Genomic DNA, 13,492 nt, shown 5'->3' on the forward strand with positions numbered 1-13,492 from the left:
TGTTTCGGTTATACGTTTTGAATTTTTTTAAAACTTAATCATTTTGTTATGGTTAAAAAAAATAGTTTTGACAAAAGATTATTCGTATTTAATATTTAAAATCTCACACAAAATTATATTTAGTAGAATAAATTTATAAAAAAACAAAAAACTGTTTTTCTTTTGTTTTTATTGTTGAGTTTTGAATTTTAAATTTGTGTTATTTTTCACTTTTTATGTTTGAATTTGAAAAAGAAATTATATAAAATTCTTTTGACAAATTCATTGGAATTTTCACTTAAGGCTTATTTGGTGAAAAGTTTTCATCTCTTGTAAAATGTTATTAATTGTAAGGTTCTTAAGTGTAAGGTCGATGGTTAAGCTACTTGTAAAAAAGGAGTTGAACTAAAAGATCATTTATTTATTTTTCTTTTTTTGTGTGATCAAGGAGATGTTCATTAAAGGGATTTTATAAATTGGTTGTATACGACGATTAGTTTTTGATTTTGTATCTCAAAGGTTATTTGGTTCTCTATCATGTTCTCTTTTTTGATGATGTTATGGTGTTTTTCAATAGAATTCAGTCTTATATTCTGATTTTATGATAGTATTTTTGTGATATAGTGACATGTTATGTTAGTTCATTAATCCACGTAAGTCACCTTTTTTACTCTAATCTCATTTTTCACAACTTCAACTTTTAATTAGTGACAATTTAAGATTTTCCAATTCGTTTTTTTAAGTGTTTTGATATTCAAAATAAAACCTAACTCGACGAATTTTCAACTTATTACCGATAAAATTAAAGCAAAGCTTTCAGCTTGGAAAGCATGTCTTCTCTCTATGGTTGGAAGAGACTAATTGGTCAAGAGGGCTTTCATGGCATATTGATTTGTAGGTTCAAGTCTACTCTTGGGCATATTAGTTTGGCTAATAAGATTGGTAAATGCATAAGAAACTTTATAAGGGCCGGTATTATTAATCAATGTAAGCTTGTTACAGTAGTGTGACACGAAAGTATCTATGCCTCTATTGAGGGTGATCTTGGTATAAGATCTTTAATGGGTGTGAATGAAGCAACCAATGTTAAACTTTGTTGAGAGGTTACTTCTCAAAATTATCAGGCTTGATTGATTCATATATTAAAAATTTTATTTTAGTACTTTAAAATTTTAAAATTAAAAAATTTGTTGGAATTACATATTTTTTAAAATTGTTTTGTAAAACTATTTTTAATAATATACTTTTTAAAATTAAAAAAAGCAAAACAGATTAATGGTGTTTTACTTTTCATTTTTCAGTTTTTTTAATCTTCAGTCGAAAATTGTTTTAAAAAAATTAGAATTGTCAAACATATTTTTTAAAATTTTATTTTTAAAAATAATTTTCTAACTATAATTGTTAAGACTTTAAATTATCATTAACTTAACAATTTAACTATTTAATCTTTAATTTGAAGTTATAGATAAATTAATAAATATTCAAACTTAAATAGTTAAGTAAATTATTAAATTAATGACATTTTAAAGTCTTCTCAATGATATGTTATAAAAAAATGGCACTTGAAACATGTGACATGAAATTTTGTAAAAATACATATGTTAAAATTGGTAACATAAAATTTAGAATGACTAAAAATAAAAGTTGATATTAAAAACATATTTAACCCCGTAATTAAAGAAAGATATTAATATGAGAAATTTGGTTACTAAAACTGCCACATACTCTAAAAGTTATGTTTGGCTTTCCTTTTAGATAAGCTAAAATTGATTATAGAGGTGCAAAATTAATCAAATTAAATTTATACGTAAAAAATTGATATTCTCAATCAATTATAAATGTTAGATCATTAAGAATATTTATAAAATCACTCACGTGATTAATCATGATTTGTCAAAAAAATTACACTAACAATGCATAAAAATTAAACTCAAATTGATTTTGACATGTTTGATTTTCATCGAGTAAAATTAAGTTTGTCTCTAGATTAATTGTTTCTAGTTTAAAATTATAATTTATAAATTTTACCTTTAGAATTGAGACTTAGACTTGGATTTTTTATTCAACTTTGTTTTGACACAAATGAATTAAATATAAATCATTTTACATCAACTCAATTTAAGCCAAAATTTATTTTACAAAATCATTTCTTCCAAAATCAAGTTTTGTGACTAGTAGCAAACATGCCATAACTCTAAAAACAAAACGTCAAATATATATTTATATATATTTATATATATAGAAAAATAATATATAATTAAATTTAATACACACAAAAATATGATAAAAATATTTCTCGTTGATACATAATTTTTTTTTTGCAAATGTATAAAACAAGACAAATATTTTTCATTGGTACTTAAAAAAATAGACTTAGTTGTAGTTTCGGTACTTATATTTATAATGATTCACATATCAGGTTCCCCTATTTTAAAAGTTGACAGCTTTTAATCCTTTCTCATATTTTTAAATATCTTATACATAAAAATAAGAATAAATATAATATATTAACTACAAAAAAAAAAAAAAAACTATGTACGATACAATTGTTTGTCATAATTAATTAATTAAATTTAATATTTTTGTTGAAGTGATGTTATCCACTTAGTCAAGAGACCAATATTAAAACGAGGTTATAATATTTTGGACGTTTCTCTGTTTGAATACACAACAACCATATTTATGTATTTTATACTTTTTTTTCCCTTTATATATCATAATAAAAAGAATAAAATAACTAATTTTGTAATTCATTTTCAGATTCTATGCAATAACTTCTTACCGAAAAATCAAATCCATTTTAAATTTGTGACAATTAATCAGAATAATTTAGTTGATGTTTTTAAAATAAATATGAATTCACTTGTGTATATAGCATATAACTTGTAAAATATTTTTTCGTATTATAAATTTATAACTCCATTAAGAACCACGACTTCAACTATCTATGTACTTGATGGACTTTTTATTTCAAGTTTATGTTTAAGTTTACATTTATTTTATTGCATAAATTTGTGAAAATGCAGGGGAGTTAACAGAACTAAAAATAGGTAAGGTGAGTGATTGAACTTGTACTGTGTACCTCAAGTAATTCCTGATCTCATTGTCATTTCCTATATTAGTCAAAGGAAGCATCATAAGTAAATTTGTTTGATTCTCACTCAAGTAAGTGTCTTTTAGTGGGTGAGAAAATCATGAATGCTGGTTTGAATTAATTTACATACATACATGTAGGGAATATCCGTCCTCACATAACTTTGCAAAAAGAGGAATTAAGCGTTTCCTTGGGAGTTGGAGATCCACCACCACAACACAACAACATCAAACTACCATTACACCAGAACTCTTTCCGAGCAGAACCATTATGCATCGTTAATGTTGTGATACAAACAATATTGATTAAATTGTATAATTAAAAAGATATATTAAAAATTAAAGGAGTATTTACTTTAGAATAATTTTTTTATAAATCAATTATTACGAGACATAGGAGTATATAGTATCACCCTTTAGTTCAAACTAAACTGTGAATCATGCAATGCCGTTTTATAGAGAAAAATCAAATTCAAATCTAGATATATTTATAAAAGTTTCACTTTGAATAATTTATTGCATAAATTAATTGGAAACGTTACTTTTTTTGAAAAAATTTATAGACTAAATTGAATTATAAGCAAAGCAAACACTAAAATTTGAGTAAATAAGCTATTTTAATTGACATTTTACAATTTTAATCATTTCTTTGTCAATTTATATAGTTTATTGTCTATTTTATTTGTCACTCACAATTTTAAATATCATTTTACATATTCACTCTTATTAAATTTGAATACTGTTTTATGGAGACATTTCTGTAATGTTAATTATTGTTTCTTTAATTAGTACAATAGTATTGTATCACTTCCCCGTTTTATTTTCCAAAAATATTGGATCTGGTAAGTAACAAATAAAAAAGAGTCGGTTTCTTATACATTAAAAAATTAATTTTGAATTTATATTTTTAAAAATAATGTTTATAATAATTTATTTAAAAATAATAGAAGTTATTTTAAATTCGTTTGTTATAAATTAAAAAAGTAATGTTGACATTCAACAACTTAATATTAAATTTGAGAGTTTTTAACATTATAAAAATCAATTTAAAAAATAAAACGAACAAATTGTCTGAAAAATAATTTTTTTAAGAAACTATTTAAAACAACTTTTAATTTTAAATTTCTTTTTTTTTTTTGAAAATTTATATTTTAAATAAATTATGTAGTAAAAATATGAAATATTAAAATAAATTTTTATGAGAAACTATATTAAAACAAAATTTTCATTTAAAGTTTTTTTTTTTTTTACTTTCTTTTGAAAAAGCTTTAACAAGAAAAATAAAAATTATTTAAAAAAAATTGTACCATACGTACCAAATATTGTATACCACCATCGAATTGATTATATGGTTGCTTTATAATCTCTCTTGTGTGCTTTCTCTTAAAGAAATTTTCCTATCAACATTAGTGGAAAGTTAAAAGTTGATGAGAAAATATATAAGTAATTTATTTAGAAAATAGTACAATACTACCGTGTTTGTATCCCCAAATTCTCTATTAATCTTACCAAACTCTTCATCGGTCTCATAGTCATTTGGATTCAGCTTTCCATAGAAAGATGATGATGTGTTATTTGGTCCAAGGAAACAAATTCGTTGGGGTTTGCATGGTGATTGGTGAGGAAGCATTAAAAAACTTTTGCACTCATAAAATTAAGGATTCTAAAACTATGCACACACATGTATTATAGTACTGGAATTTCAATTCTTCGTGAACAGAATGAGATACGTAAGATCAGAAATAACCACAAAATAATAATTCAATATAATTTCAATTAGCAAAAAACCAACACAAAATTAAAATACTCAAAACTATAATGAAGGTTATTTATGTTGCAACGTTAAGTTAAAATATAATTTTATCTTTTAAAATGTGTGCAAAATAGGTATTAAAAAACAAAATAAGTATTAAGTTGTATGTGTTTTAAAAGATAAATGATCAATATAGAAAAATAATAATAAAAGTTTAAGTGTTACAATTAAATAACATAAAAAATATTCGATGTAACTTTATATAAAAAATATTATTCAATATTGAGACACGTTAATGCACCTACATAATACCCAACAAATAAATAATATTACATGTGAACTGAAATATAAACAAAAAATTAAATGCATTTATTGGAAAACCAAAAAGAGAGAATCTTCTTGCTATCGAAAATACATCCAAAGCAAAAACTAACAAAAGACAACTCACGAATTATGCGGTAATTGTCACTTGATAACTAATCAACAATCTCACAATAAAATATTTTACTACTCAACTTACAATTTTTAGAAAAATAAAATTACAAACTCTGTTATACAATTTGTACACATAAAACTTGTAAACTATCTCAAAGACAGACTATTACTCTAGACCCCAATACACCCATAGATATGAAATTGTTGCATTGAATAAAACTTGAATTAACTCTTCATATTTATAATAACTTTCTACTTATTTCTTATTTGTACTATCTAATATCTAACGTGAGATTTGAAACAATATATCATCTTTTTATTTAAAGTCTTACATTTCTTCACTTTGTCATCAATTTCATCTTCACGTAATAAAAAGTCATTATCGTGAAAAATTTAGATTGTAGGATGAGTATTTTTCAACTTTTCAATTTTCTCTACACGATTAATAGATCTTTTTTAAATTTTGAACAAATACATGTGATCAAACTATTCCGAATAATGATATTTGAAAATAGCTCATATTTCTTGGTTGAATTTTTTTACCAATATAATCACTATATCTTTATTTAATTGTTCGCGTTTAGTTACTAGTGTTTAATTGTCTTAAAAAAAAAAGAAATTAATCCCCACCATTTACTAGTATCTCATTACCTCATTTAACTTTGGTGTACTATTTTTCACTATACTAACATATAAGTTAAAGTAATCTCTCCTCTCATTAAAATGTACCCTTAGCAATAACAATTCGCACTCTCTAATCTTTTACCCAGCGAATAACTTTTGTTTTGGCATGATTCTATTCAACTCTTCATTCGATTGCGTACTTGAAATTTTATATGATTGTAAAGAAGACAAAACTCTGATGCCATAGCCTATTGTCCACAGTGATAAAACATCATGAAGTTTTTTGTAAAAGCCTGGATCAATGACTGCCACCTTATGTAATTTATATTCCTTAATGATAAAGTAAACGTCCACTTTAGAAATTACTAATATTTAAGAGTTAATAAATTGTATCTTGAAAATTCTATATGAAATATAATATTCTAAGCGCGAATATTTAAACTGAATGCGGAATTAAAGAGTAATAATTTAGAAGATAAATAAATTATTGTGTAAATGCCCAAATTTTGGTTCATTCATGAGAACAAAAATTGATATATATATTGTACCTTAATAATAAGATAGTGTGACAATGTATACATATATTAATTATTTTTTTATATATACCATTATAGTACTGTTTAACTCATTTCCAATTCAAAATTATTGTCTATTATTTGCAACACCTAATTAATATTATTAATAAAATAAAATATAACAAACTTAGGAGACTAGATCGAAATTCAAGAAAGTAGATAAAAACGGCAATCAGTTATCTCGTTAAAAACTTTATAAAAAAATACAATGATAAAATCGTGGTGAAAGGAAAAAAAAGATAGTGTGTAACAGCAGCAAAACAAAAAAAAGCAAAATAAGTTCTCAATCTAATGCAACTAAAGTTCTGGAACAAAATATTCCCAAAACATATTAATGAAACTTGTAGTTAGGAAGACTAAGTATTGAAAGCAGAATTTGCAAGGTTATATGTACAATGATGTCCTTCTCTATAGATGTGACTGAGAAATGATAGAGGGATATACGTTAAGATTAGAGTTATCAAAAAAAACTTCTAATTACTAAGTCTTTTAAATTTTTTTCTTCTATTAAACTCTTAATATTAGGTCTCCTATAAAAATAATTTTTTTTAAATCTTGACCCATTATTTCACGGGGCTTAAGAGAGGGGTTTATAGGCCCCAATATTTTGATAATATTAAGATTTTTTTAAAAAAAATTTTAAAATTTATTTTTTTAAAAAAAAATTTTGTGAGAAAAATAAATAAAAATTTCTCGAAAAAAATTGATTTTTTTGCTCCAATAAAAAAAATTTCGAACAAAAAATTGAAATTTTTTTATTGGTGAAAAAATCGAAAAAAAAAATATCAAAAAATTTTTATTAAAAAAAAATCAATATTTTTTTTAAAACGTGGCCTATAGGACAACTAAGCCCCCAAAATTTTAGGGGGTTGGGGGTTACTTTTTGGGGCCTTTTAAATTATAAAAAAATTTTGCCCCTCTAGCATGTGGGTTGGGGCCAAAATTAGAGGGTTTGTCAAATTGACAGCTCTAGTCACGATATTCTGACAATAAAGTCTTCCATTTCGAAGCTACCAAAGAACTATGAGAGGATTTATATGTCAAAACAACCAACTCAGAGTCATATTTCAACCGACAAAATGCAAATATTGTTAAGTTATACATCATGCTCTAGGTTCGAACCTAAAACATTGCAGTTGTATATATGAGTTTCTGGTGGTATTCCCTATCTCATCCAGACTAAAAATAAAAAATAAAATAAAATAAAAGAAAAAGAAAATGTTAAACCTTAAAAATATGTATTGCACACTTACCACTTAAAGACTACAAAGAGAAAAATTAGGACAAATTATCTTATGAAAACATCACATGTTTTCATTTTTTTAAATATGTGTTTATTACCTTAATTAAAGGTTCTTGAAGAAAATAATTGTTACGAAAATAAGATAACATGTTAGTTAATGTTAGTTAATGAAGATTTGTTTTCTAAAAAAATTAAAATAGTTTTTTTGACATTTTCATTTTTTCTAAAAATATAGACAATTGTTAACTTCAAAAGTCTCTTATCTTTTTATTAACGAGTAAAACAAAAACAAATTTTAAAAATAAATGCTTAAATATAATATTGTCTTATTATCTATTATTTAATATCCGTTTTTGTCATTTATCTTTATTTTGATTTATTTTTGTCGTTTATCTTTTATAAGTAGTGTATTTTAATCATTATCACAATCATAACAAAAGTTACAACAATATTCAGTCATTGAAATTCGTTAAAATAATTATCATTATGCATCCACTATAATATTTTTTAAATAAAAAATATTCATTTAATTTAATAATAGACTTGTACTTGAAAAATTCTTCTTATATTATTTAAAACATATGTAAACTCTTTGCATGCTTTAAAACATATGTAATTTTTTTGAAACAAATGTAATTTTTCAGAGTTTACTGGATTTTCACTTTATTCTTATTAAGATTACACATTTAACTTAAATCAGATCTAATATTTAATCTCAATAGTTCATAAAAATAATTATATAGCTTTTAAAAAAAAGTTATGATGAAAAAACTAAAGTACATAACTTATAAAAGATAAATGACCAAAACGAATAAAAAAATATAAATGATCAAAATTAAAAAAAAAATAAATATAAATTATAAAATTAAATATTAAATAAAAGATCAAAATTATATTTTAATCAAAAATAAAAACGTAAAATGTTTTAACAAAACAAATTATTCCTTTAGGTATACATTTTATGAACCAAGAAGAGGCAAATCGATCTTGATCTCATGACTGAGATATTGGACAAATTGGTCTTCGTCTTATACATCCCTTCTAGATTGAACGATTTCTCCAAAATCCAAGACATCCACCACAATTACTATGATTGTTTATTTAAGTTGTCGATAAGAGATAAATAAATAAATAATTGAATAATTTAATAATTAAAAAAATTTATTACATTAAAAATTATAAATATTTATATAATCAATTAGATAAACAATTTATTATTATAAAACAATTAATTAGTTATTTTATTAATGTAACTAATTAAGCAACTAAGATATCTAACATCTCTCCTCAAATTATAATTTAAAAAATGTCACCAAAGAAATATTAAAAAATACATCGGCCGAAAGAAATCTGTAATATTAAAATTTCACTGATTCAGAAGAATTTGAAATAATAAAAGTTTAGCAACAAAAAGAATATGAACTTTTGCGCTTATTTATTCATTCTTAATCAATAGAAGCTAAAACACTAATAATACTTTTTATATTTTAAAGAAAAAGAATATCACAATTCTTTAAAAGGAATTATTGTTTATTTGAGACAAGAAAATAATGAATTTTGATGGCTTAATGATCTATTATCCTAATGAGTAGAAGTTAAAATATCATTTAGAGTAAAAAAAAAATTGGTAAAAATGTTAAATATGTACATGTAACAAAACTATGAACATTTTGAGTTTTGAATCGTCCACTGTTTGTTGCCATTAAAGAAGACGAAATGTTAGTGGTGACAAAAATTGTGGGAGACATGTAACAGATGTTGCAACAAGTGTGAGATTCTCTGACATTCAAGAAGATGAATAATTTATTTGAACTTATTCAGTACAACATCTCCATTAAATAACTGTTGTTGTTGGCATCCACAGTTAATTTTGTTGATGGTTGCTTCTTACAATGAAATTGCATAAAAATCGCGGGTCCTTGATTGCTTGCACATGAAGCATCATGTCACTCACTAAAACATCAACAAAAACATTTGAAAGAATTCCAATTTTGCGCCTTTGAAATTGAACGTCGTAGCGAAGTGGCACACTTGATAGAAAATTGAAACGGTGCGTAGCAAAGAAAAGAAAAACCCATTGATGTTGTGGTGATGATAGAGCTAGGATAGAAAAATGAGATAAGAGATAAATAGAAAAAATAAATTAAATAATATTTATAATTGAAAGAATTAATTATATTGTAAAGATTTATATAATAAATTAAATAAATAACTTACTAGTATAATATATAAAATATAAAGTAGATTTAGTGATTAGAGTGAGTGAATTAAAAAGTAGAATGATAAGAAAACTATTTATTCAATCTTTATGCACAACAAACAAAAAATTAACAATATTAACTATATTAATTAATATATATTTGCTATCTATGGTATATGAGAAGGTAACCTGGGACGAACTAGGATCGCAGGATAACCATTGTGAATTGTGGGACCGTTGAATTAAAATAGAGAAAATTCACCATTCTAGAACTCTACGGTTGTTACACTAAGCATTTGTCGTAGTACACGACTCAATACTTGTTTTACTTTTTTGGGTATATTTTAATTGCGCTAATTTTTAAATTGTATTTTTGTATTTTTTCCTTAGAAAAAGGTTCTTTTTTACCACAAAAAAATGAACGTTTTTTCTAAGCGATGCAAGGCATACTCACTTTATTTTAGCTGTTTTTTTTTTTAATACATACACGTCTTATAAGCCAGCAAGTCACACAAAAACTTGAACAGTTGACCTGCAGCAACCTTTTTGCTAAGAATCGAACAAAATTCTTCCTGCCGCATGCTCAAACTTGGTAACTATATAGTGAATATTTTGCAAGATGGTCCTTTGTATAACAAACATTAACTATAATTCATTATATGGGGATATGCTGCCGCAGATGTCTTTTATTTTTATACACGTCTTGTTGGTGTTTAAAAGTCATTTAAAATTTTATTGAAGATTGATGATATTATTTAAAACGGTTTCTTTGTATAAGTCAATGACTTGGTCGATGTAAAAATAAGAAAAAATGAACATGTCATTTAAAATTCAATTCGTCAAACTGATCTCAATTAATTCTCAAACATGATGATAAAGATAATCGTTAATGTAGATTTTTAAAAGATATTGTCGATCGTTATTAGTGTTTTAATTGATTCAAATGTTAATTTCTATTTGTTTTCTTTTGTGCAACAACGACAATCAAATAACTTGTTTGCTTATAAGAATAAAGATGGTCTTTTGTCATTTTTAAGGAAAATTGTAGAGTAAGTCACTTTCATAGTTGATCTACTATAAATGATCTACTATAAATTGATGTTTAAAAATCACTCAAAACTTAAACAATATCGACGGTACACTTTAAAAGTATAATTTTACAGCTATTTTTATCTTTACCAGATAATAACTTGATTAATGTCAATTTAAGACGAATTGAGTTTAAAAGAATATATTCGTTTTTTGTTATTTTGTCAAACTGACGTATCAATTAAGTAATTCCGCTAATTTTGTACTTCCGATCAATGTATTTCAAAATAATTTAAACAAGGGTCTAAGTGTATCATCCGCCCAGTTTCAAACATGAGAATACTCCCTTCACTTTAAATATAAACAACTTTATATTAAAAAAATAAATAAAATTTTATTCAGACTCAAAAAATTATTTATATTTGAAGTGGAAGAATTACTTTACTAAAATTTATCAAATGTTTCAACTTAACCTGTGGTAACATTTGACAAAACGTGGAAATTGCGCCCGCACACTCAAATTGAGCAAGTACTGGAAAGGAATAAGGATATCTCTTGACGAAAATGTTTCCCACAGCGTCAAGACAGAGAGGATTTTGTTACATATAGGATATCTCTTGACGAAAAGGGTAAAGATAAAGTTAAATAAAATAATATTAGTTAGTACCTTTTTGTATTATACTAACTTAATACAATACAAAGACGTGGTTAATTTATCTTCCGTAGATGATTGAAAAACATAGTAAAATGTCAGATTTTTTTTTTTTTTTTACAAATAAGAGGTCACAATTTATTATCCAATGGTTGAATATAAATAATCATTATTTTAAATATTATTAACCATAATTTTTAAGTGTTCAAATATAAATATATCAAGAAGTGTGTTAATAACACATTATATAACACAAGATCAATGTATTTTTTTTATTGATTAAAATTCACATTGATTTCACCAAATTTTATAAATTCAATTTGAATTTATTGAAATTCATATAAATTTTAATGAATATAAGAGAGTATGTTAAAAAATATATATTAAAGAGTATTTTGTTAGTATTACTTATTCATTAATCATTCACTAAACATAATTATTAACTATATTTGAAACACATTGACCATTATTTTTTTTACATTGTTTGAATTGAATCATAACTGATTATAAAATCACATTTATTTACTGTGTAAATTTATTAAATATATTTTGTTTCAATTTATTTCATCTCATTCCATTTTATACCAAAATACTTATGGAGACAAGATAACAGAGAAAAGAACATTTCAATATTAGCTTAGCACTGCCCCACCACAATAGGACGCTAAACAAGACCAGCAGATTTTAGCAATGTTGCTACAGTCCACAAAAACAGCTAGCATCGTCTAAAAGATTCAGTGTCTCCCGCGAGAATAATGCCAATTTTTTTACAAAGATGACAGAACATTTCTAGATGAGGGAATCTGGTGTTTTTATTTCTAAGAGTTTGTTCCATCAGTACAAGTATAGACAAAGAAGAGTAAAATACAAGAACAAAAGGAAATTCCTGTAACCTCATACAACACCTAATTTGATTTTTTATCCCCTAATCCCTACAACTACAGCACCTTCCCTCTCTTTAATGATCTGTTAGAACAAAGGACATTTGTATTGTTGTGTAATCAACACCTCTGTAAAGTTACAGATCATTAGTCTACACATGTTGAAACTCCCTACTTTCTTTACAAGTAAATAGAAAGTGGTGGAAAATGGAAATAACACCACCACAATTTCAACAAATTCTAACACTGCTACTTCAAAGATGTCTTGATGGAACACTTAACAGCTGCTACTTCTAGGGAGTCAATTTTTCCCATTCGTAACGCCCGGGGAGCGGCTTCTCTGTCACTGGATCAAAGTTGTACCTGAAATCGATAACCAACACAGGAAATAAATAAATTAGTTAGTTTGTTGGGATGCAAAAGCCATCGAACTGTGGAAATCAAACTAATAAAGCATACTTCTCCATGAATTGCCTTCGTTGAGCCTCTTCACTTTTAGCAAAGAATTCGTCGAATTCCCGGGTAGATGGGATTACAGTTCTAGTTGCATGCTCGGTTCTGCGATAAGCTTCCGTTGAAAGAGTACGCTTGGTGGTTGAGCTAGGAGTCCTGACAGCGTCCGGTTTCATTATCAAATTACAAGGTGTGGATTCCCTAGTGCTTCTGCTGCAAGATACAAATAGACAGCAATTTTAACATGACCAAGAAAAACAAACAAAACTAAAAGATTTATCAGCAAAAAGGTAAGATAAAAAAATAAAACAATATTTCAAGTGAGATTGCATATGTGAAATATCAAAAAGGTAAGATAAAAAAATAAAACAATATTTCAAGTGAGATTGCATATGAGAAATATTTCAAGTGCTAAATGCATTGTCAGTTTGCAGGGAAAGGGAGATCGCATAAGATTTTCCAATATCTCATCATTCTTTTGTTAAATAAAAAAAATATTAAAATCAATCACCAAAGAAACAAATTGAGTAATTATTTACAATACATTTCAACTGCAACTATGATGATAGCACATG

At 25.2% G+C, this 13,492-nt stretch overlaps 1 protein-coding gene across 2 annotated transcripts in view; it reads right to left on the reverse strand.

Moving 5' to 3' along the window:
• Window positions 1-12,377: 12,377 nt before the first annotated feature.
• LOC101490701 (cyclin-dependent kinase inhibitor 4-like) overlaps window positions 12,378-13,492 on the reverse strand; it is a 3,044-nt gene continuing 1,929 nt past the window's right edge. The window contains exons 2-3 of one of the 2 annotated variants that reach the window (XM_073366831.1): window positions 12,924-13,130; window positions 12,378-12,827 (exon numbers count right to left, since the gene is read on the reverse strand). In XM_073366831.1, the coding sequence (XP_073222932.1) occupies window positions 12,758-12,827; window positions 12,924-13,130 (277 nt within the window). In that variant the 3' untranslated portion in view covers window positions 12,378-12,757. The remainder of the gene's footprint in view (window positions 12,828-12,923; window positions 13,131-13,492) is intronic. The other variant, XM_027334110.2, reaches the window with a different exon arrangement.

The sequence above is a fragment of the Cicer arietinum genome, chromosome 4 (assembly GCF_000331145.2).
Source record: "Cicer arietinum cultivar CDC Frontier isolate Library 1 chromosome 4, Cicar.CDCFrontier_v2.0, whole genome shotgun sequence".
Lineage (NCBI taxonomy): Eukaryota > Viridiplantae > Streptophyta > Magnoliopsida > Fabales > Fabaceae > Cicer > Cicer arietinum.